The sequence below is a fragment of the Glycine max genome, chromosome 9, assembly GCF_000004515.6.
Source record: "Glycine max cultivar Williams 82 chromosome 9, Glycine_max_v4.0, whole genome shotgun sequence".
Classification (NCBI taxonomy): Eukaryota; Viridiplantae; Streptophyta; class Magnoliopsida; order Fabales; family Fabaceae; genus Glycine; species Glycine max.
The window spans coordinates 49263731-49287182 of record NC_038245.2 but is presented as its reverse complement, the minus strand read 5'-3'; the positions used below and the strand labels follow the sequence as shown (position 1 = coordinate 49287182).

General features: G+C 31.1%; 1 protein-coding gene and 1 long non-coding RNA gene across 5 annotated transcripts; both read left to right on the top strand.

The window, feature by feature from the left end:
* Positions 1-1946: 1946 nt before the first annotated feature.
* LOC100801099 (probable acetyltransferase TAP2) lies at positions 1947-6998 on the top strand. Its single transcript, XR_005886439.1, has 8 exons — positions 1947-2107; positions 2211-2305; positions 2397-2457; positions 3519-3702; positions 4151-4250; positions 4387-4487; positions 5897-5990; positions 6715-6998. It is a non-coding gene; the product is annotated as a probable acetyltransferase TAP2 (long non-coding RNA).
* A 5449-nt stretch (positions 6999-12447) lies between these two features.
* On the top strand, positions 12448-22491 carry LOC100809775 (probable LRR receptor-like serine/threonine-protein kinase At1g06840). 4 transcript variants are annotated; one of them, XM_041005198.1, is made up of 22 exons: positions 12448-12614; positions 12736-12832; positions 13093-13197; positions 13706-13856; positions 14005-14076; positions 14185-14256; positions 14732-14875; positions 14970-15041; positions 15168-15239; positions 16323-16397; positions 16499-16567; positions 16685-16753; positions 16892-16957; positions 17146-17232; positions 17352-17420; positions 17596-18104; positions 18820-18975; positions 19062-19342; positions 19869-19920; positions 20525-20784; positions 21252-21386; positions 21773-22491. In XM_041005198.1, the coding sequence occupies exons 3-22, from the start codon at positions 13104-13106 to the stop codon at positions 22133-22135; spliced, it is 2868 nt and encodes a 955-aa protein (XP_040861132.1). In that variant the 5' UTR covers positions 12448-12614; positions 12736-12832; positions 13093-13103; the 3' UTR covers positions 22136-22491. The 4 variants fall into 4 exon arrangements, with proteins under 4 accessions (XP_040861132.1, XP_040861130.1, XP_040861131.1 ...); XM_041005196.1 differs by having other exon boundaries at positions 20522-20784; XM_041005197.1 differs by lacking the exon at positions 12736-12832 and having other exon boundaries at positions 12449-12614.
* Positions 22492-23452: the final 961 nt, after the last annotated feature.

The window sequence follows — 23452 nt, the reverse complement described above, 5'->3', positions numbered from 1 at the left end:
CAATGGTAATATTTGTCAATTCTAAATAATAGTATATGGCACGGCAACTGTACGAAGAAACAAGTATACTCCTTCCTGATCTGGCGTCTAATACGATATTATTAACATCCTGTTTCTATTTTATATCAAAGTTCTCCTTAATTTGTGCGTGACCTTTTATAATTTAACCATTAATACTTTATTTAGCTTCAAGACAAGTATAATCATTTTTCAATAACGAAATTATTTTCCAAAAAAAATGTTATGAAGTAAAATTCTAACCTTACAAAAATGTTATGGGCACGTCTTATATACCTAAACAGCTCAATTATCATGAACTGCATCTATCCTAATTAAAGGAGAATCTAATAGTTTTCAAACCCTAGTTCACATGAGTCCAAAAGCGCATCATCATGCACCTGCGACATACCTTAACAAGTGTCTTAAAAATCAAGCAACCACCAGCAAGTATTATGGGATCAAAATGATTAAGGCTATATTTAGATAAATTACAATATACAGTTCTAAATTCCAATACATGAAATGGTAGAAAGAAAGATTTATTAATAAAAATACTTTTAAATTCTCTCAACTGAAATTCAAATAATATCACACTTATGCTATACCTTTATGCAATAGAACAACACACACCCCCCAAAAAAAGATACACTCCAAAGGGCAAAATTTACACATTCTTTTCCAATTTTAATTATCTCTTAGTTTTCTTACTGAATTTAGTGATAGAATCCTTGCACCTAATCTATCACCGTCCATTACTTAGGAGCTTAGAGGAAGGCAGGGTTTCTATCTTCGTAGACTTGTTCCAGTGGATTTCCTCTCATTGGGCCAGCGAGGAACACAAAACTAAAGTGTGGCACTTGCTATATACACCCCACGTACCCTACTGTTTTTCTTATTGTCAATTATACCATTTTATTTGTTAAAACATAGTTACATAAAATACTTTTCATAACAACAAATATCAACTCTGGAAAGTAATTTTCAGAACTATGTATTAACAAAATATACAATTTTGGAAACTTCTTTACAAAACAACATGTAATATTTCTGAAACTATATTTTAACAATCATACCCTTTTAAGTCCTATTTTTACACCCGTTCCTTATGTTTATATTTTTTAAATTACCAACCATACCCTTTTAAGCCCTATTTTTACACCCCTTCCTTATGTTTATATTTTTTAAATTACCAACCATACCCTTTTAAGCCCTATTTTTACACCTCCATGTTTTTTATTTTTAAATACTATTTTTACCCTATTATTATTATTATTATTATTATTATTATTATTATTATTATTTAAATCCTAATTTTGAACTCTCATCTTCATCCATATTCATTATTCTTTAAACTTGTTTACACAAGACCATGTTTTTCATCAAATTTACTCGTGATTGAGCGTTTTCTTCCACATGACACTGCATTTCAAGATACTTCCATGATTGACTTCATCAATTATACAATGTATATGACACTTGTAATCAATATTGGTTCTCTTTTCCATATTATAAATAACATGAGGTGTGATCTACAACAACACATAACATTATAGTGAAACACTATTATAAACAGCAAAATAATGGTAGATCAAGATTGTTTGAGATAGCTTTGGAGAGAATAAAAGAGGGACAAATGTGAGGAAATGTGTAGATTGTCTACAACATTGTCTGTGACTCTCAAATTTTTACTTTTCATGCATTTTGTGCTGGCACCGATAGAAATAAAGTTTCTTTTTTTACTTAAGAGGAAGTACAGAATCCATACAGGAGTTGGGGAAGTTGCATGGAGAGGAGGATGGTGAAGGTGTGAGTGGGAAGAGGGGTATTTTAGAAATATAAATAACAAAAAAAAGTGAAGGTGTGAAGAGCAAAAAGAAGGCGTGAATAGCCCAAGTTGAAGCCCAGTTTGAGAAGGTAAGAACGAGAAAATGTGGTTGGGGAGCGAGATACGCAACGCATACCATCATCATCATCTTCATCTACATACATGCATCATCAGTCATCAACTGATAACTATCTCTGAGTGTTGAGTGGACAACACTGACACGCATCATCTCTCTCACATTCTCAAAATGCTAACCTTCAATCTCAATGCTATCTCTTCTTCGTGAGTTATCTTTGTGTATCTCCTATAACTGTACAACTCTTTTTCTCATGCTTACTTTTAGTATTGATTATTATTACTTTTACATGTGTTTGTGTTGTTTCAGGTTCTCAGTTGTTCCATTTCATGCCAATTATCCACTGTCTACTCAAACCCAATTGTTAGTTCCTTCCAATCTTAGTTACTCCTTTGCTACAACAGGTAGACACACTCTCACTGTCTTTGACTTCTTCCCTTGTCTTCATTTCTTATCATAATTTGTTTACTGCAATGCTTTCTCTGTTGGTTGCAGGAACCAGAAAGTTCAAGTCTTTCCAGCTCAAGGCTGGATTTTGGGAATCAATTAAATCTGGGTACTTTCAATTTTCAGCTCACTAGACTTGTATTGTACAAATCTTATGCATATTCACAGGAAATTGGCCACTTTGTGCCTTATTTTGAAATGTTTTGACTGTGTAGGAATGGTGGTTTGTTTTAAGAAAATGTTTTTTTTTTCATTTTATTTTCACCTTATTTCTTGTTTTAAGAAATTTGTATAGAAAGCAGTGAAAATAACTTTTTATTGTTTTTACCGTGTTTGCACTTTTTCATGTATAAACTTTAGAATTTCGATTAATGAGTGAAAACAGAAAACATTTCCTAAGCCAAAAATGGCTGTTAACCACCTGGAGTGATTATTCCTTCAACTTGCTTGGGTGGATCTTATATTTTTCATATGATTTTGTGTGCATTTGCTTCACATTATTTTGAAGAAAAAATCATGTAGTTTTGTCAACTTCTTGAGAGAGATTTTGAAAAATGAGCCATTATTTCTCTAAAAAAAAGTGAGGGCAAGCCTTAGTACGAGTGGCGGACCCAAGACCCTAAGTTGGTGGAGGCAAATTATAAAAAATAAAATCAGTGGGTTCAACTATATAAATGTATATGAAATAAAATACAAAAATCTAAGATTTTATTTACAATTTTTAATTTAAAAGAAAATTTATCATTGAATTTTAAAAAATGAGGGGGTGCAAGTGCACACCCTCACCATAGTGTAGGTCTGCCACAGCCTGGTACACCGGTTGGTTATGGGTTCAAATCCAGAAACAGCCTCTTTGCATATGCAAGGCTAAGGCTGCGTACAATGACCCTACTTTCGCATAGTGAGGCACCTCCGGGCACTGGGGTACATTAGTTAGTATTTCCCTAAAATTAAGTGTTTCCAAACATGTACTTTGTTGCTTTGGGAGCTACTGTTTTCACAAATTTTATACATATAGATATTTTCCCTTTGATTAGTATATTGTACAAGTTCCCTGGTATTGAACTCCAAGATTTCCAAGACAGCCTGCATACAATGCAGCAGCATATATGATGATTCGTGTATTATCTTCTAAATATACTTGACTTAATGGCTTGTTTCCCCTTTCAGGTTGATGAAGAATAACTCCATGCAAGTCATTGATCCACCCTCTGCAGATGAAGAAGACGAAGAACCTCTGCCTCAAGAGTTTGTTCTTGTGGAAAAGACAGAACCCGATGGTACAATTGAGCAAATAATATTCTCTTCAGGTGGAGATGTTGATGTTTATGATCTTCAAGCCCTCTGTGACAAGGTGTGTATCTAATGTGTCGTTATGTTGTGTGTTGATGTTTATTTTCTATTGTAAGGCGGCGATTGGGTGTATGCTAGTTTTGAAATTACTTTTCTGCAGAAATCCATACATTCAAATCGTATCAGAGGAACTTGTGTAACAATATCAAGGACTTATTTCTTTCATACTTCTATTTCCAACATTTTTTTTTTAATGTAGATTGATCAATTTCTAGATCATTATTTTAGTTTGTAAATACTAGGATTTTTTTTTACCAATATACATTATTCATGACATTAGTTTCCTTCAGTATAATTTCCTTAAATACACCTTCAGTGAGTGCAATTTTTAACATGATAATTTACAGATCCTGTGTATATTTTTTATAAATAAAACTTGAGTGCTGAAACTTTGTTGTTTTATCTAGCAGCACATCTTTGGCATAACGAATAGTTAATCTCTCTGACAGGTAGGGTGGCCACGTAGACCATTGTCAAAATTAGCTGCCGCTTTGAAAAATAGCTATATAGTGGCCTCACTGCATTCTATAAGAAAGTCACCTGGGTCAGGTAAAAGTAGTATGACATCTTGCTGTGTCCTCTGTCTAAATTAATTAGTTGGCTGTTAAAGCTTTTTATTTATTCTTATAGCTATCTAAACCTATTTGATGAACATCTTAGTGTACTTGGCGAAGTTATTTAACAGAGGGGAATGAACAGAAGAGATTAATTGGCATGGCCCGTGCTACGTCTGACCATGCCTTCAATGCCACAATTTGGGATGTCCTAGTTGATCCTGGCTACCAGGTATTTTCTGTTACCAAACATGGATTCTGTTGCCGGTTACTGAAAAAGTTAACCACCAAAAGTGGAATATGCATTGTCCTAAGTCTCAAGTTCATGTATTATATATTTTAGTCTAATGTAATAATCATGGTAAAGATTGAATTAGAAATGAATTGGCAGCCTGTCTTCTTTTGTAGGGTGCATGTGTTACTTGATGCATCTATTTTTTCAGTGTCCATTTGAGCTTGTGATGTAAAAATTAAGCAACGTTTATGGCCAAAGAAAGTGTACCATGTCAATATTTATGCTCTGTGAACAACATATTTTCAATTATATTCTTTGAAGTGTGCCGAGTGCTGGGGGAAGTAAAGGCACTTAAATTTAGGCTATATTTCAATAGATGGAGTGATTGGTAAAAGAGGAGCATAACTGGAGTGGAATGGTTAAGGGAACCTAAATCTCTCCATACCACTCAAACTCAATTATTCATTCATCATACCCACAGTTTGGGGAATTTGCAATGGAACACTCCTCCCTTTTCCCTTTTTTATGATTATTTAGGATTTAAACCTTTTTCTTACCACTTAAAATCTCCTTTGAAAGCAATAGCTTGTGGCTTGTTTCCAAAATTTTCCCATCCTTGTTAGGTACCCCCTAATTGAAAATGGAGAAAAGAAAATAATGATTTTATTGCTTGACTGAAAATGAACAGAAAAATGAAAAAAATCTATCCTCCAACAGTTTCCCCTTTCACAACTGGGCTCATGCTTGATTCCCAGATGTTAACAATTCTGAATGATGTCTCTTCCCTCACATCCTTCTATTTACGTATATATCTTTCCCCCTCTAACTAACTGCTATTAACTACTTAATCCTCTTTATTCTCCCCACAAGTACCCTTTTACCTTTCTGTCCTATCAATTCTGAACATTAGTTCTAATATAAACTCTGCAGAAATTTTCTCCTTTCCGAGTCTTCCCTCCAATTAAACCTTAGCTATAGAAGAAGCTACTTCATGCTTGAATCTCTGATTTCATTGGATGAATTGTAAAATGCATATGGCAGTGTATTCAAGCATTTTGCATTTCTACCAAATAGTTCTTGGGCTTGAGTGGTCCTTTTGTCCTGTTCCAATGTAAGCTTAAATTGGATAAACAATTTAATCAAGGTCTTATTGAATAAATACTTATTATATAATATAAGCTGTTTTCATAATTGAAGGAAAATTAGGGTTAAACTATTTTTATATAAGCTATTCTAGAGAGCTTATTGAAATAATTTGAAATAAGCTTATGGACATATCATAAGCTATTTTAATAAGCTCTCCCAAAGGACCCAAACACATATACAAGTGCTTCTGTTATAAGATGAGTCCAAATTAGCCTATATAAGCTGGAGTACTGCTTATTGATGTTGTTTTTATTGTATAGGGCCAAGGTCTTGGTAAAGCTCTTATAGAGAAACTGATTCGAACTCTTCTGCAAAGGGACATTGGCAATATAACTCTGTTTGCAGATAGTCAAGGTACAACAATATTGGCAGCCTTTATGCATAGTATCATTGATGTTAATTACAGAAGTCTGTCAAAAGTTCTTTGTTATTTTGTGGGCTTGTGTCATGCTTTCTATGGTTTGGTTTTAGTGGATACAAAGCAGTGTCATAAATTTTAGGCTAAAATATGTTTGTGATCTCTAATAAATACTTGAATTTTGCATTTGATCCCTAAGAAATTTTTTCTTTGTTTTTGCTCCCTGATATAACAAAATTTTGTTTTTGGTCCTTAGCATTTTTTTAGTCCCTGATAAATTAATAATTTTGTGTTTGTTCCTTTGAAAAAGACTAATAACAAATGATTTTTTTTTACAGGGAACAAACACAAACTTTGCTTATTTATCAGGGATTAAAAAAATGTGTGAAGAACCAAAAATAAAATTGTTATTTTATTAATGACTCGATGCAAAATAAAATTCAAGCATTTATTAGGGATAAAAACATAGATTACCCTAAATTTTAAGGGCCACATTATAGAGCCTTCATTTAGGAATATTCTTATCCATGTAACTTAACAATATTCTTCTTTCACTATCATTGTCTTCATTCTTGACCAATGCTATTCTTTTGGTCTAACTAAATGCCACAGCATTGGCTGCTTATATTGATTGCCTAATTCCATCCAAGGTAGGAATGTAGTTTGGTATTGGTTGGCTGCTTGGAGTCTCATGTTTGCTTTTTTGTACGTTGAATGCAGTTGTGGAATTTTATCGCAATTTAGGCTTTGAAGCTGACCCAGAGGGCATAAAAGGCATGTTTTGGTACCCGAATCACTAATTGCAACCCTACCAAAGCTTGTTTTTGGATTATGTTAACATTGCAATTTGCAACCATGAAATATACAACGACAGAAGCAGTGACAAATTTATCTATCACTTGTAATACGAAAGTATAAAGATTGTACGTCAATCCTGTAATTATTGTGTTTTAGGTGTTTGTAAGTTATTCACTTCTTAAAAAAGTTTTGCAACTTTTCGAACAGATGATCATGAGTCTTTGATTATGCCTGCTTGATATTTGTCTGAAATCCGTCAGTGACTACTTACTGATTTTTTAATGTTTTTTTTCAGTTTTGGATGAATTGTTGTACTATATAAATTAGTGGTTTTCTTCTGTCGTTTCTATGTTGAATTTAATATACATGAATTGTCGGTGTTAAAGATTTTATCTTATTAATCAATCAGAAATTGTTCTTGTTACAAATTTTAAAATTTATTATAAATGTTTTGGATTGAATGATAATGTAGAAAATATTTACATTATTAGCATATATATATATATATATATATATATATATATATATATATATATATATATATATATTTTGTGTTTGTATTGTGATGATTAGTTATATGATAGTTCAAAAAAAAAAAAGATATATGATATTTTATTATCTATTATAGGCATGAGATTTTATACACAAAATTATTACACACATTTTTAGAGGAAAACATAGAAAGAGAAAATTTAACATCAGGTCAAATTTTCCTAAGTTCTGACGGAAAATCAATCATGAACCAAGTTGTTTTGGTAAGTTATTTTAGTTAATGTACAAGAACATTGGATACTACTATAGTACTCACGTGTACGGCTATGCTGTAAGTTATTTTAGTTAATTTTTTTTATTAGTTAAAAAATTCATTTGAATGTTTGTTAAATAATTTTTTTTATAATTTTTAGCATTTTAAAAAATACTATTAAAAGGTTCCTTGAAATAATATTTTTTTAAAATATTAACTTTTAATTTTTATATATATATTTTTATTTTTAATATATTTATCAAATTTTTTACTTATTATTTTTTAAATAAATCATGTATTGTTTTTCAAGTCATTTTATCATTTTCGATTACTCTAATAATTAATTTTATTAAATATAACTTATAAGTAGTATTATGATTTGACCTACTGTAGGAATTTGCCCTATTACTACTCATCATTGCACATGAATTGGGCTATTCTTCTTGTCAGCATGGCCAAAATTCAATTTCAATTCCCGAGACACCGACAATCCAATCCTATGTCTCCATTACTTTTATTTAAAAAAATATCATTTTTCAACGTTGAATACTGAAAACATGGAATTATCATTCCTTGAGTATTTGTTAATAACAATAAAATAGAATTTTAGCTTTGTGTCACAATAATAACACTTGTTATAATTAACACAAGCATCCTTTTAAGTGTGTGGTCATGCGATTAGGAAATAAGTTTGAATACAAGAAGGGCTCTCTCCCACTAATATGAAATGTGCATAAGGAGCTTCGCAAGTGGCAAGAAAGTACAAATTCGTTAATCGTACACTCATCATGACAACATATATACACTCTCTTTGGCTTTTGGAAGGATGGCATTACTATTGGAAATGAAGTAGATAGTGTTTTTCTTCATTATGAAAACGGTATTCTAAGATTAGCTATTGAATGAATTTATTTACAACTTCTTTTGTGATATAAATACTTGAATAAATATTTTTAAAATATCTAAGTAATTTAAATATATTCACCAATCAATTGTTAAATTTATTGAAACGTAAAAAAAAAATAGTATGACTTCCTCAATTAAAATACAAATACGTACTTTTCAATTTATAATAAAATAGGTTTTGTTTTATTTTATCAAGTCCGTGCATATTGTTTGTAGGTACTAATGTGATTAACAATTAAATGGAAGTCTAATGTGTAACTCATGGACCTTCGATGCAAGGCTGCTTCATATTTCGAAAGTGACACTGAAAAGAAATATAAACATATTATGACAACTTTTATGATAAACGAGCTTCTCACGTTTTGCTTAATTATAAATAATTAAGTCGACTCATCCCTGTCCATTGTGAAATTAAGTCGTATTTGTACTGTCGGTATAATATTACTAATTTAATTAATTGGTGTGATTGAGCATTTTATTATTTTAGATTATATTTTAATATCTAAGTGGAATTTATGTATCTCAATTATCTTATATATAAAAGAAGATAATTGACTGAAGCTATTATTTTTTGAATGCTACATGAAATAATATTTTTTAAAATGTTAGTTTTTAACTTTTTATATTATTTTTATTTTTAATATATTTATAAAAATTTCTACTCATCCTTTTTAAATAAATTATGATTCTAATATTTTTGAGTCATTTTACATTTTTCAACTACTTTAACTGCTAGTTTTATCAAACACTTATAATTTAATAAGTCAATTTTTTAACTTTTAACTACCAGTTTTCACATTTTAGCTATCAACTAATTTTTTAATTTTTAACTAATTTTTGAACTAATTTTATCAAACATAATCATACTTATTTTTTATTTAATAAATTCTTTATACAAACCCGATTAAATCGTATATTATAGTTATATTGATTTTATTTTGATAGATGTTTAGCATTATGTAACTAGTATATTTAAGCAATTTGTTTAAAAATTGGGTGACAAAATGCGTGATTTTAAAAGTTGTCTGGCAGGATGTGTAAATTTCGTATTTTGTGGTAAAATTAAAAAAAAAGATGGCAAAAGTGTAATTAAGCCCCTTCTTTTTGCTAATTATGTTTCTTCTCTTTTTTTTTTCCTGTAACAAACAAAGTATTAATAAGTAGAAAGCAAGTGTGGAATTTCGAATAAGAAAAAAAAAATCAAAGTGCAAATTAATCCCTTTCTCAATGAAAGTGTAATCTATTCCATAACCCAGAAGCTCATTGCAATTGGTATATGACATGTGGGAATGATTTAGCCAGCAAGTTCCCCATGCACGTTTGGTGATTGTGATGCTTCTGGGGATAGAATGATGGATGATGCTAACAAGTTCCCACGGATTTTATGTCTTCTACTTTAGATGTTCATAATTACTTTCACTTTTCAATTTCAAGCTCATATTCATCTAGTTAGAGGGTTTCCACATTTGAATTGACCAAGCTTGAACTTATGAGGCTTGCATTCATTTAGTTTTAAAATGTTCAACACTTCTTTTATTTATCCCTTTCATATGGTTGATTTCACTTTGTTCTTCTTGGTCTGTGACTTTAGCTACGTAAACTAGAGGGCTAGGATCAAAATTGAAGTCCAAGTTGGAAAAGAGAGGAGAACTCGTTATATATGTTGGCAATGATAATGTTCGAGAAAGTGGAAGTGGAACATGCATAAAAGTTTGATTTATTTATCCCAAATTGAAGACAATTTTGAGGAACTAGAACAGTACGGCACATCACATTGGACCGGTGGGGTTTGGTGTTTCTTTGTCAGAACCGGTCTCCGCGTCTGAAATAGTAAAAAGTAATATTATTTTTTCGTAAAACACTATTAGGGTATTTAAATGTGTATAATGTTCTAACATTACTTCTTGAAAGTAACAAAATTAAAGAAGAAGAAAACTTTCAAAGGTATAATTTGTTAATCATTTCAATCTAAAATTTATAAAGTTAATATAAATCACAACCTTGTGTGATTTAGATAATAATATTAATATATATTTAAGAAGTAAAGTGATAATAAATAATTAAATTTTAAAACTTATTTAATATCTAGAAACTTATTTTAATTTTATAAATTAACGTGATAACTCTTTTCACTATCAAAAATAAAAAATAGTATTTCACCCTACTATTTTTTAGACAAGACAACAAATATCGTGCTAGCTTCGTGAGGTATTGCGTGTCTTACACCGTTATTAATCAATGATTAAGTTCATACCCCTTTCGTGGAATATGACAGACAGGGTGGATCCTAGTGATGATCATTTTATTTTAATAATAATGTTATTTGGTAAGAACAATTTTTAGTAGTGTGCGTTTTGAATTTGATTGATGATTAATTATTAATCGGTAGAAGAATATGTACATATTCACAGACGAATGAGGAGAGAAAAAAGTTATTTAAATACAGAAAAATATCATTTTAAGACAAAAAAGTTTGTCATTTTCACGGAAAACAAAAGTATTTTGTACTTTTTAATTATATTTTACTTTAATTGAAAATACTTTGTTGACCTTATTTGAAATTGGATTTGATTACACTTAATTAACATTCTGTTTAATTATGTTACATTTATCTTAAAGAAAGGTCAATATAATTCGAATTTCCTGAATAGAGCAAGTGAAAGGATATTATTAGATCTAAAAAAATAAAGCAAAAAATGTTTGAAATAGTTAAACTAAACTTGGAGGTGCAGGAAATTTATCCTTTTAATTAAGCAAGTCATTTCATAAAAAGTGAATAAAACATAACGCAAAATTTCAGCGTGTTATTATTATTAGATGTAATACTTGTAGGATTATTTTAACACCACAAAAAATAATTTAATTATGTAAAAAATATGTTAAAAAATTAAAGTTTTTATTAACTTATAATTTATTATTAATAATATTTATTGTAAATAAATGTGCATTCTTTTTGTTATGATTAAAAACATTATTTGCCAACTTTTGTAACGAAGTTATGATTGAAAAAAAAAATGAAATATATCAAATGCCATAGTTCATTGAGTCATAGTAGTTGTAATGAATAACTAAATAAAATAGATTAAATTAAAAATTATAAAATACAAATGTATTAAATACTTTATAATAATAATATCATTCATTACATCTAATAATATATTATTTAAATTTTGATATGTACTTTGAGTACATAACCTGTATATTAACCTTTTTTTTTTGGTGTTGAATAACCTATTGACTGATTTTTGTTTTGATATGTAATTTGAGTACATAATAAATATATTACTAGTTTTGACACTTTTGTCCACATTAAAATATTTTTTTCTTACAATATTACTTACATAAACCATTTATTAATTCCAGTATTCATATGCCACATAATTTACGTCATCTACATTAGTGTGATAACTCTTACAGTATATGCTAAAATTTCTTATATGTCGTCTAGACACCTATAGACAATAATGTCATTGAACGACCTATGAAATGTTCAAACCTATTCTCTTTATTAATTATGCAAGCATTTAATAAGTAGACTAATTAATACTATTTAAGTAAATATATATATATATATATATATATATATATATTATTGAATGAATTAATTTTACATAAATCCTATCCAACTAAAAACTAACAAGTGAAAAACATTACAGTAGACAAGTGCATGAATTATGTTTTCTACTAAAAAAACAAATTGTTATTAATATATTTTACATAAGGTGGTGGTGGTGGTGCATGCAAGTGGTAAGTAAAGGAGTTGGTGTAATATTTTGACATAAACAATGATGCACATTATTTCATTATTATAACTTATAAGGATATATGATGTTGTCAGCGTGTTCCGATATGGAATGTTTGACTATTCACAAAGTGGATGCACCAACCACAAGTGCCATCTCAGAAACCGAGACAGATATTTTTTTTTTCTCGTATTAACAAATAAAAAATGAAAAAAAAGTCCATCGAGTCCTCAATGAATGAATCATTTTAAGTATTATTATCATTATCTAATGGTGACAGAATGATTTAGCTAGTTATAAGTTTCCCACGGGCTCTCTCTTTTTTGACTTTGCATTTTCATTCATTGAAAGGCTTTTACTTCACTTTTCAGATTTCCAGCTTATTCACTCCTCCAAGTTTTGACATTTCAATCACCCCACCTTCTCAAGTAAGATTCTCTCTCTCTCTCTGAATCATTTTTAAGTTTTTGGATAAGGAATTCACTTAAGCCATTGACAATTGAGGTGTATGATGATTCTCTTAACAACCGTAAGCTTCAAATGTTATAGCTTTGTGTTTTAGTTATCTGGGAAAATTAAGTCCAACAAGCTTGCCAACTTTGAACTTCTTCCAAGTTTCCAACCAGAAAAATCAGCCTCAGTTAATGTATGATATTACATGATGCTTGCTTTAATTTAATTTTGTTTTGTTTAGTTTCTCTATTTGTAGATTTCATTGATGTCACTTGGGAAAATATGATATGATGACATGACAGAGTTATTATCACTTTGCCTTGTTTTATGAGATTTTAGATTAATGAAGTATTCAATTTATGTTCTTAATGTAAGGTGTGAATTAATCTTTGTTCCTTGCAATGTTTCAAGTCTTCCTTTATTCATCATCCCTTCCATTTGGTGGTTTTTCAGGATATACTGTAATGCCGGTTCTGAGAATTCATGGATATGCCTTGGCTGTTTCGTTTTGTCTTATCATCTTCATAGCAGCCTCACAACGAACGGACCCTTCAGAAGGTGAATTTGCTTTATTATGCTTTCAAGTTCTTTAATCTTTCTGTTTCACTTTGTTTTTTTTTTTTTTTTTTTCTGAATTGTGATGCGGGACTTGACATTAATAGACAGGTCAAACTGTGCACTCGGATGAGGTAATTCAATTTGATTTATATCAGTGTGCAGCTTCCCCTATGACAGAATTGAACATCAGATATATCACACATCCATAAAAAGATTAAAAACAGTCGGTTATGAGAGCAGCACTTTTCCTTGCGGGGGCATTTTAGACACTATACAAGAGAGCTAAGATTGAAATTTCAGACGAAGTTGGAAAATAGGGAGGGATATGTCATCCCTTTTTTTCTTCTTCTGTTAGAAATGAATTTGTTATTTTTATAATGATTACCTTAGAGAGAAAGTGTTCTAAGTGTATACTTTTTCATTTTCCATCAAATACTTCCTTGAAATTTGATTTGACATTTGACATTTTTAACCTTAATAATTGACCTATATCTTTTCATATTTGTAGTTAATGCGCTGATAGAGATCAAGAAAAGTTTGATTGATACTGACAACAATCTTAAGAACTGGAATAAAGGAGATCCATGTGCAGCAAACTGGACTGGGGTTTGGTGTTTTGATAAGAAGTTGGATGATGGGAACTTCCATGTTCGTGAGATGTATGACTTCTTTTTCCTTCTACTTTCTCTTTGTTCTTAATTTCAGTGTTATTATTTAGATATTGTAAATTTTTATTTATATATCACCGTTAACATTCGAGGGGTTGCTAAATTTTGATTATTTTCTGTTATCCAAAATTTACTGAAGCTACTTAATGACAATGAATCTCTCGGGAAGTCTATCACCTCAGCTTGGTCAGCTATCCCATCTTGAGATACTGTGAGTTATGTCATTTTCGGATTTGTTCTCTGGAAACAAAATATGTATCAGAAGAACCAATTCTAATGTTCATTACATGCTAATATCTTCATTTTTTTATGCTTGAAGGGATTTCATGTGGAACAATCTGACAGGCACAATACCAAAGGAGATTGGAAATATTAGATCACTGAAACTCTTGTAAGAAATTTACCAAAGAAGATGAATTATTAGTATTGATCCTCGTCAAGTTTTTATTTTAAGGTGGTGTTGTTTGTTCTGCTTGATATTGTCAATTTGTTTTAAAAGGTGGATCTTAATTTCTCATCCATGTTTTGGGAATTAAATTTGGACTTCTGCTTAGCCTTATTTGTCATAAACAAACATATTGTATGTCTTTGTAACATAAATTTGAAGTTCAGTTGAGGAGTCTAATTGGCTGAATATACAAGGAAAACTTATGATAAAATAGAAGCTACTATTCGGGGGAAATTTCTGATGCTCTGATTTCTGTATTTTAGTGTTCATGATTGAAGCAAATTGAACATACTAATGCGGCAAATTATGAAATTTTATGAGGCATTCATGCAACAGATCAATTACTGTTTCCGATGTATAAATGAATTTTCTTTTCTGTTATAACATGTATACTTATTCTGATGTATTTTCTGTGCAGGCTCCTGAATGGTAATAAATTATCTGGTAGTTTACCAGATGAGCTTGGCCAACTTTCTAATTTGAATAGATTCCAAGTGGACGAAAACCAATTGTCAGGTCCTATACCAGAGTCATTTGCCAACATGACCAATGTTAAACACCTGTAAGTGGATCTCTAAGTCAAATTCACCATTAACTCATCTTGGAGCTGGATTTCTTACATGTACTTTACCCTTTTCGTTTTTGTATATTTCCAGTCACTTGAACAACAACTCATTTAGTGGTGAACTTCCATCCACACTTTCAAAGCTATCAAATCTTATGCACTTGTGAGTATTAAGTCAATTTTTTATATTTCTAGTGTTTCAAAACTTACATTGCGTCCAGGGATGCATCTCTGAATTGACCCTTTTTACAAGTTTTTACGGTGTCTGCTTGTTGAAATAACTTTGCAGGCTTGTGGACAACAATAATTTATCTGGCCATCTTCCACCAGAATACTCCATGTTAGATGGATTGGCAATACTGTACGTTCGGCTACCCATTTTTTAGATTTGTTGCATTTATCAAATTCATTATATATTTTTATTTATTACCGTAGTTGACATGCTGTGCTTGATTTGTGGTGGAGGATAAGTGAAATGTTCAAATCATGCTCTGATATGATAGGCCAGAGTTCTCATGATATATAAAGCATTAATTATCAGTACAATTGAGTTTATACAGCTTCATTATGGAAGTATTATGCTCTATCGCACCTTAGAAACTTTAAGCAACGTGTAATGTATCATCAATTCATGTTATCTTCCTCATATTAATCATAATCCGGTAATTTTTTCTGCATGTAGACTCCCTCCGATGAATTGTTAGAGTTTCTCCTATTTGAGCTATTTATAATTCATTGATCTGTGTTTGAGCTATTTATAATTTTTGTTAGAGTTTCTCCTGTTTGCTAAAGGAGCAATAAAATAATCACAACTAGATTTTTAAGGGAGTAATTGTGGTTTTTTTTATTGACAAATATTAGTTGTTGGTATTATTAGTTTTTGTTAGTAGGAGGATTCGAACTCGTGACCTTTTTCCTTTTCCTTCTCCCTTCACCACTAACCAACCTTATATCTCCTGTGAGTAATTGTGGTGGTTTAGCTAGAATATCAGTAACAGAGCCCTAGGTGTCATCAAGAGATCTAAAAGAAGCAAACTGGTCAAAAGGGAGTGTTTAAAAAAGATGAATAATACAACATGAATAGTCTTCTAGTAAAATACATGTAATCCCATAATTGGTATTTTCCTTATATTGTTTCTGAGGCATCCACAGTGTAGCCTCCAGATTTTCTTTACCATTCTTGGTGATTCTGCGATCTTGTATTGCAGTAGTCAACTACAGTACTCTTGCAAATGATTAATTTTTCTCTGATTTTATTTTCATTATAATTTTTGGAAAGCTTATTCTTCTCACTTCTAGCCATTACCTCAGAAATTAAAATCTCTATAGTCTTTTATCCACTCTACCAAGAACTTTACATGTATATGCTCTCACGTCTACTTTGGCAAGAAAAAGGGTTTTAGATACTGTCTTAGATTATCATATTTACTTGCTTCCCTTGCAGCCAGCTTGATAACAACAATTTCAGTGGGAGTGAAATTCCTTCTGCCTATGCAAACCTAACCAGGCTAGTGAAATTGTAAGTATTCTTAGCAATAGATACTTGTCCTTTAGTTTGTTTTTCATAATGTAGGATGTTACAGATACTAAATGACTCCGATTTTATTTTTGATTTAACAGAAGTCTACGAAACTGTAGTCTGCAAGGAGCTATTCCTGATTTCAGTTCAATACCCAAGCTTACCTATTTGTATGTTTGAGTATATCTAGTGGCTTTGCTTTATATTGTGCCCAATGATAGTGAATTTTTTTTTTTTTTTGCCTATTTTCACTACCAACTCATTTGTGACTGGTTCATGTTTTCTAGAGATCTTAGCTGGAATCAGATCACTGGACCCATACCATCAAATAAAGTGGCAGACAGTATGACAACTTTGTAAGTAAACAGCCCAACCTTTATTTATTTTGTATTTATAATGTTCTTGGTTTCCTTATCTATTTCACAATATTTATTTATCTTAATGCAAGACATGACAAAATTGAATTTGATGTGCTAATTTTCTTTCTATTGCAGTGATCTGTCCAATAATCGTCTCAGCGGATCTATTCCTCACTTCTTGTATCCTCATCTTCAAAAATTGTGAGAAGATACTCAGCAACCTATATGTCACATGATATTTATCTAATTATTACATAAAAATATCTTGAAGTCTTAAATAAAACTCTATTTATGAGAAACAAGTTACCATCTAGAATCTAGACAGACTTTTGTTCAAGTTCAATTCTTTGCACATAGGGTTGATTTTTTGTTTTCATTGCCAAACACAGGTCACTTGCAAACAATTTACTGTCTGGGTCTATCTCTGCTAACATATGGCTGAACATGTCCTTCAGTGCGAAAGATAAACTTACAATGTAACTTCTTTATCTAGATTACTACTTCAGTCTCAAGGATTGTTGACTTTTTGCATCAAACCAGTATAATGATTATGTTGTTTTCACTGTAAATTCATCATGTTTGTCAATCTTTGCAGTGATCTCCAGAACAACTCATTTTCGGATGTTTTGGGAAATCTGAACCCCCCAGAAAATGTTACCTTGAGGTATTCTTATTACATATGTTTGGTTACATGCCATCATGTAACAATATGATCTGATTCTCGCTCTATAGTTCCCATTTAATTTTATTCATTTTTATTGCGAAAAATATTGTCACGATTATGCTTTGTCTTTGCTGTGGTATAAATTTCTTATCATTTCTTTCTCTTTTCCTTGAAGGCTTTCTGGTAATCCTGTCTGCAATAATTCTAACATACAAAGTATTGGTCAATATTGTGGACCTGAAGCAGATAAGGCAGCCCAAGACTCAACAAATTCAACTGTCTGTCCAGTTCAATCTTGTCCAGTGGATTTCTTTTACGAATATGCCCCCTCTTCCCCAGTTCCTTGCTTTTGTGCAGCACCTCTGAGAATTGGATACAGGCTGAAAAGTCCAAGTTTTTCTTACTTTGCTCCCTATAGAACTAGTTTTGAAGACTATATAACTAGGTCCTTAGACTTAGATCTCTATCAACTATCAATAGATTCAGTTGCTTGGGAAGAGGGACCTCGTCTTAGAATGTATTTGAAACTCTTCCCTTCCTATAATGATTCCCGTTCTAATATGTTCAATGAAAGTGAGGTCCGTCGCATTAAAGGCATATATTCATCATGGCACTTTCCTCGCACTGATTTTTTTGGACCATGTGAACTGCTGAACTTCACTCTTCTTGGACCTTATGCAAATTGTAAGTTTCTTAAACTCAACATATTATTATTTTTTGTTGTCTTATTCAATGCATAACAAATTCATGCCAACTCGACCATATTATTATCATTTGATCCCACCAAATGTGTGTACTGTTTAACAACAATTTTAGAAGAAATTTCGCATGCTGCTTGTAGAAGTAATTGGAAATTTAATATGCATACTGCTAAGAAATTACTCACTATTAAAATTTCTATTATTCTCATGTTCATAGTATTATAAATTCTCAATTTTTTTTATATACCATTGTATAACTAAGATATTTACAATTGGAAACCTTATTGATCTGATTCTGAGATGTTGTTTGAAAGTTGAAAATAACAATCTTTAGATTTTAATGGTACATGCCTTATGTTTTGTGACATTTTGTTGGTATACAAGGAGGAGAAGCAACATAACTGCCTGTATCCTTCTGTATTCTTGGTTGTAAACTGTAAAGATGAGGGAATCTCTCCACTAAAGCAATCCTTTTACTAAAAAAATGTTAAAGAAAGGGGGAAATATCTTGATCCATGAAAAATAAGTGTCAATGAAGAAGTAGTTTTCCTTTGTTTCTGTCTATAATTAGCATTTTTGTTGATGAATTAGATAGAGTACATCTCATAACTGATGTAAATTTTAGGCAATTCAAATTTGGTTAATAAAATTGATTTTTACTGAGTCTCTCTAATTTAACTTTCATTTTATTGCTATAGTAAATATTGATTCGGAGAAGAAAAATAATAGTTTGGGCATAAAAATTGCTGCTGGGATAGCAGCAGCTGCTTCTGCTTTAGCAATATCTGCAATAATCATTTTCCTGATTTCTAGAAGAAATATGAAATACCAGAAGATTTTCAGGAAACGAATGTGTAAGTGTTCCAAGGCTTTATGCTGATTATATCATTTTTTATTATTTTTGAAGAAAGAGGTTTAAAATGCTTATTTCTTTCTGCAGCTACTAATGTATCTATCAAAATAGATGGCATGAAAACATTTACTTACAAAGAACTGGCTATTGCTACCAACAAATTTAATATCTCAACTAAAGTTGGCCAAGGAGGATATGGGAATGTCTATAAAGGCATTTTATCTGATGAAACTTTTGTGGCTGTTAAGCGAGCAGAAAAAGGTTCCTTACAAGGACAAAAGGAGTTTCTGACTGAGATTGAGCTTTTGTCAAGGTTACACCATCGAAATCTTGTCTCGCTGATTGGATACTGTAATGAAGGAGAGCAGGTATCTAGCTTATAGCGACACTTTTGTTTTGTATATCATTTTGCAACTAATTTGGTTTACGAATTCAAATATAAAGGAGAAAGAATTTGTTCTGCATGAATCTGCATAATGATTAAACAATGCCATGCAATAAGATAAGCATTCATCTAACTGTTATGCCAGATCTTTTAGTCCTAGGCATTCTGTTTGTCTTCTTTACTACGTTTTAGCCTTTTCTTATGTTGGTTCTTTCTGTTGATCTGGTTTGGCATGTATGCTGTGTTAAACTCATGTTAATAAGTGGCAAACAAATGGGAATGCTAGCAAATTTCTGTATTCAATCTGTCACTAGATATTTAAGTTATGCCAATTTGAACTGTAGTTCTTTTCTTGATTTTTTTCATATTTTTTAATATATTCAAGAAAGGTTATCTTTGGAACCCAAGCATAATCTGAGTTTAGACATAACATAAACTTTTTCCATATTAGCTTAGCACTTGACAATTGACTACAATATTATTCTCATTTACTCTTTCTGTTGATTCAGATGCTGGTTTATGAATTCATGCCCAATGGCACCCTAAGGGACTGGATTTCTGGTATGAAATTGTTGGAATTTTTTTAATTAAAAATTAGCGATGCTGTCTATTACAAAATATAATTAGATACCTACTTTTTTGTGTGCATATTAACTCTTTTCCTTCTACATGTTTTCTTCTCTCCAGTTTTGGGTTTCATTTATAAAAATATTTTATATGCTCATGCAATTTAGTATATCTTCTTGGTAAATGTTTAGGATTTTTATAGCAAGTTTAATAGTTTTTCAAATCTGAACTCTGGTGTATTGGCCCTATTGGTGAGTTTTTTTATGGTTGATATGCTTCTACTGAATTGATTGAGGAAAAATTCATTTGTAATGGTTATAACTTCATTCTACATAAATACTTCTTAAAACTATCATCTCTTACTTCTAACGGTGGAGGTAGTCATGTTAAACAAAAGAAATCATGTCGTAATGGCAGTCTTAACATAATTCATTGTTGTTTTGTCATTTCATCCTTGTAAGTAGAAAACAACATAGAAGTTAAAAAGGAAGAAATTTGCATGAAAGAAAGGAAAGGAAATGATAATATATAGTACCATAATTTGGGATTGTTGATGTTCTCAATGATGAAATAAACATGCTATTCTGTGGTGTAGCAGGTAAAAGTAGAAAAACCAAGGGAAGCCTAAATTTTAGTATGAGGTTGAGAATTGCAATGGGAGCAGCCAAAGGCATACTGTATCTGCATACAGAGGCTAACCCTCCTATATTCCACAGAGATATTAAAGCCAGTAACATTCTTCTGGACTCCAAGTTTACAGCTAAAGTGGCCGATTTTGGACTGTCACGGCTTGTACTAGACTTAGATGAAGAAGGAACTGCTCCTAAATATGTGTCAACAGTTGTGAAAGGAACTCCAGTAAGTTTGTTAAAGGAAATTAAGGAATAATTCCATTTCCAATATTTAAGACCTGAAGTTATATTTGTAAGTTTCTGATTACATAGATTTTTATTCAACCAATACCTTTTATGCAATTTTGGCAAATTAATAATGAATATTTCTCTTGCTTGTCATATCTCACCCTTGTAATGCTCCTCACACCCTCATTGTTGTCCGTTGTGTGTGAACCACTTCATAATAATTACACCCCGCATACCTTTTCCTGAATACACGATGTCTTCAAACTTGTGCCATGACGCGTCATAACCGATGTAGAATGGGTCAAAGAACCGATGTAATGCAATCAATTGGATGCTGTAATGTAGTTTAAATTTGTTCTTATCATTTGATATTAGTGGTGGTGGTGCATTTTTCTCCATTTTTTCTTCTAATACTGAAAATCAATATAGTCAGACTTTAATGATTACTTTGTAATTTGCCTCCAGGGTTACCTAGACCCAGAATATTTGTTGACTCATAAGCTGACTGACAAATGTGATGTCTATAGCCTGGGAATTGTGTATCTGGAGCTTTTGACAGGCATGCAACCAATATCACATGGGAAAAACATTGTCCGCGAGGTACTTTTCTTTTTTATCATCACTCCACTATTCTTCTGTCTCATATCTGATCACTAAATCACTAAAAACACTGAATTGTAAGAATAATAATCATGAAAAATTATAACACTGCCAGCACGATGTCAAGAAAAAAGGTGTACATTTGAATTCTCGAATACCTCCTGATTTATTTAAAAACCATACACAAAGAAACACTAAATAAACAAGTATTAAACTTTGATGATTGTTGATGTAAAGATTTTTTTACACTGTCAATCAATTATCATATATACATGACAACTCATGATTGGATGACGGCGTAAAAAATCCTTATACTGTTAGCGTATTCTAATTAAATTCAATAAACAAGCTATCATTAACAATGTTACACAATTTTATTATGTCAGGTTAATACGGCTCGTCAATCTGGCACAATATATTCCATCATAGACAGCAGAATGGGGTTATATCCATCCGATTGCTTGGACAAGTTTTTAACTCTGGCCCTCAGATGTTGCCAAGACAATCCAGAGGAGAGGCCATCAATGCTAGATGTCGTGAGGGAACTGGAAGATATCATTGCAATGTTGCCTGAACCTGAAACTCTTTTATCAGATATTGTTAGCTTAGACAGTTCTGGTAACATAGCACCCCCATCATTTGCATCAACATCAGCATCAAATGTGACAAGGGAGGAGCAACACATGTCCTCATATGTTTCAGGAAGTGATCTTGTCAGTGATGTCATTCCCACCATTGTTCCTCGCTGATGCTGTACTATGCTAGTCTACTTCAATAAGTGATCATAATCAAGTGATCAAGTGATCAAGTGCAAAATATGGTGCTGGTCGGACCAATTATCTCACCTTTTTAACCAGCTTTTTTTGTCTTTCAAATGCCAAAAAATATATAAAATAATATTTTTTAACATACATTTTAATCAAACAAAAAAAGTAATTCATTGCAGGAAAAAAACGTTTAGTGAATTATTAAATTATTAATTAATTAAACACAGAAGTAATCATAAAAAACCATAATGGGTCGTTACAACCAGTCAATTTAAACTAGTCCACAATGTACTATTTTCTACATGGAATTTAATAAAAGTCATCCTTCCTTTCTTTCATATATTTTTGGTCTCCTTTCACACTGATTGTTTCAACATTCTTCCTTGCTTTCATATTTGTTTGGTCTCCTTTCACATCGATTGTTCCAACTCTCTTAAAGAGAATACAACATTGGTTTCTGCACATCATTGTATACCGTTTTAACATTGCATAAATTTTCCCCCATTTAACTGCATATATTTTTTTCATGAACAGATATTTCCCTATCATAATACAAGTCCTAAAAAAAAATTATCAGAATACAATTCCTAAAAAGAATTATAGATTTTTACTTGAATAACTTATTAAAAAAGCTATACATAAAATGTCTTTTTAGAAAATTACTTATGTTAAATATTCTGCCTATGATTATGTGATATACTTGAATAATTAATTTATTGCTTGAAATTAAAGTAAAAGTCATTAATTGGTATCTGTCACAAGGCTGTATCACTATTCATACATGATACACCTCACGCAGGTTTCAAAGTTCATCCAAGTCACACATATATAGAATTAGACGTAGGATTCAGTTGTTTTAGAAAAAATAAATCGAAGAGATAATGAAAGCTAAATAGAAGATGACTTCATAGTCAACTAGGTAGGGTTGCTTTAGAAAAAATAAATGGAAGAGATAATGAAAGCTAAATAGAAGATGACTTCATAGTCAACTAGGTAGGATACATTGTTTTAGAAAAAATAAATGGAAGAAATAATGAAAGTTAAAGAAAAGATGACAACTTGACAACTTGAAAAAAAAGTGGACAACTAAGTTGCAACTTGTAGATTATGCATGATTAGAAAATTTCTAGTATCCACAGCCACAGCAATTGATAGTACATTATACACAAACTCAAATAAAGGTGGTAGGTAAGTTTGGAAATGTCACTGCCTAAAGCTAGAATTGATGCATTAAAAATTATAAAAAAAGGTTAAATTAATTTTTTATTTCTCTAATTTATTTTTTAATTCAATTTCATC

Coding starts and splice junctions, on each gene's coding strand:
- LOC100809775 (XM_041005196.1), top strand. CDS start 13,104: ATGCCGGTTCTGAGAATTCATGGATATGCCTTGGCTGTTTCGTTTTGT. Junction 13,198..13,705: donor ACGAACGGACCCTTCAGAAG/GTGAATTTGCTT, acceptor TCATATTTGTAG/TTAATGCGCTGATAGAGATC. Junction 21,387..21,772: donor GGAAAAACATTGTCCGCGAG/GTACTTTTCTTT, acceptor TTATTATGTCAG/GTTAATACGGCTCGTCAATC.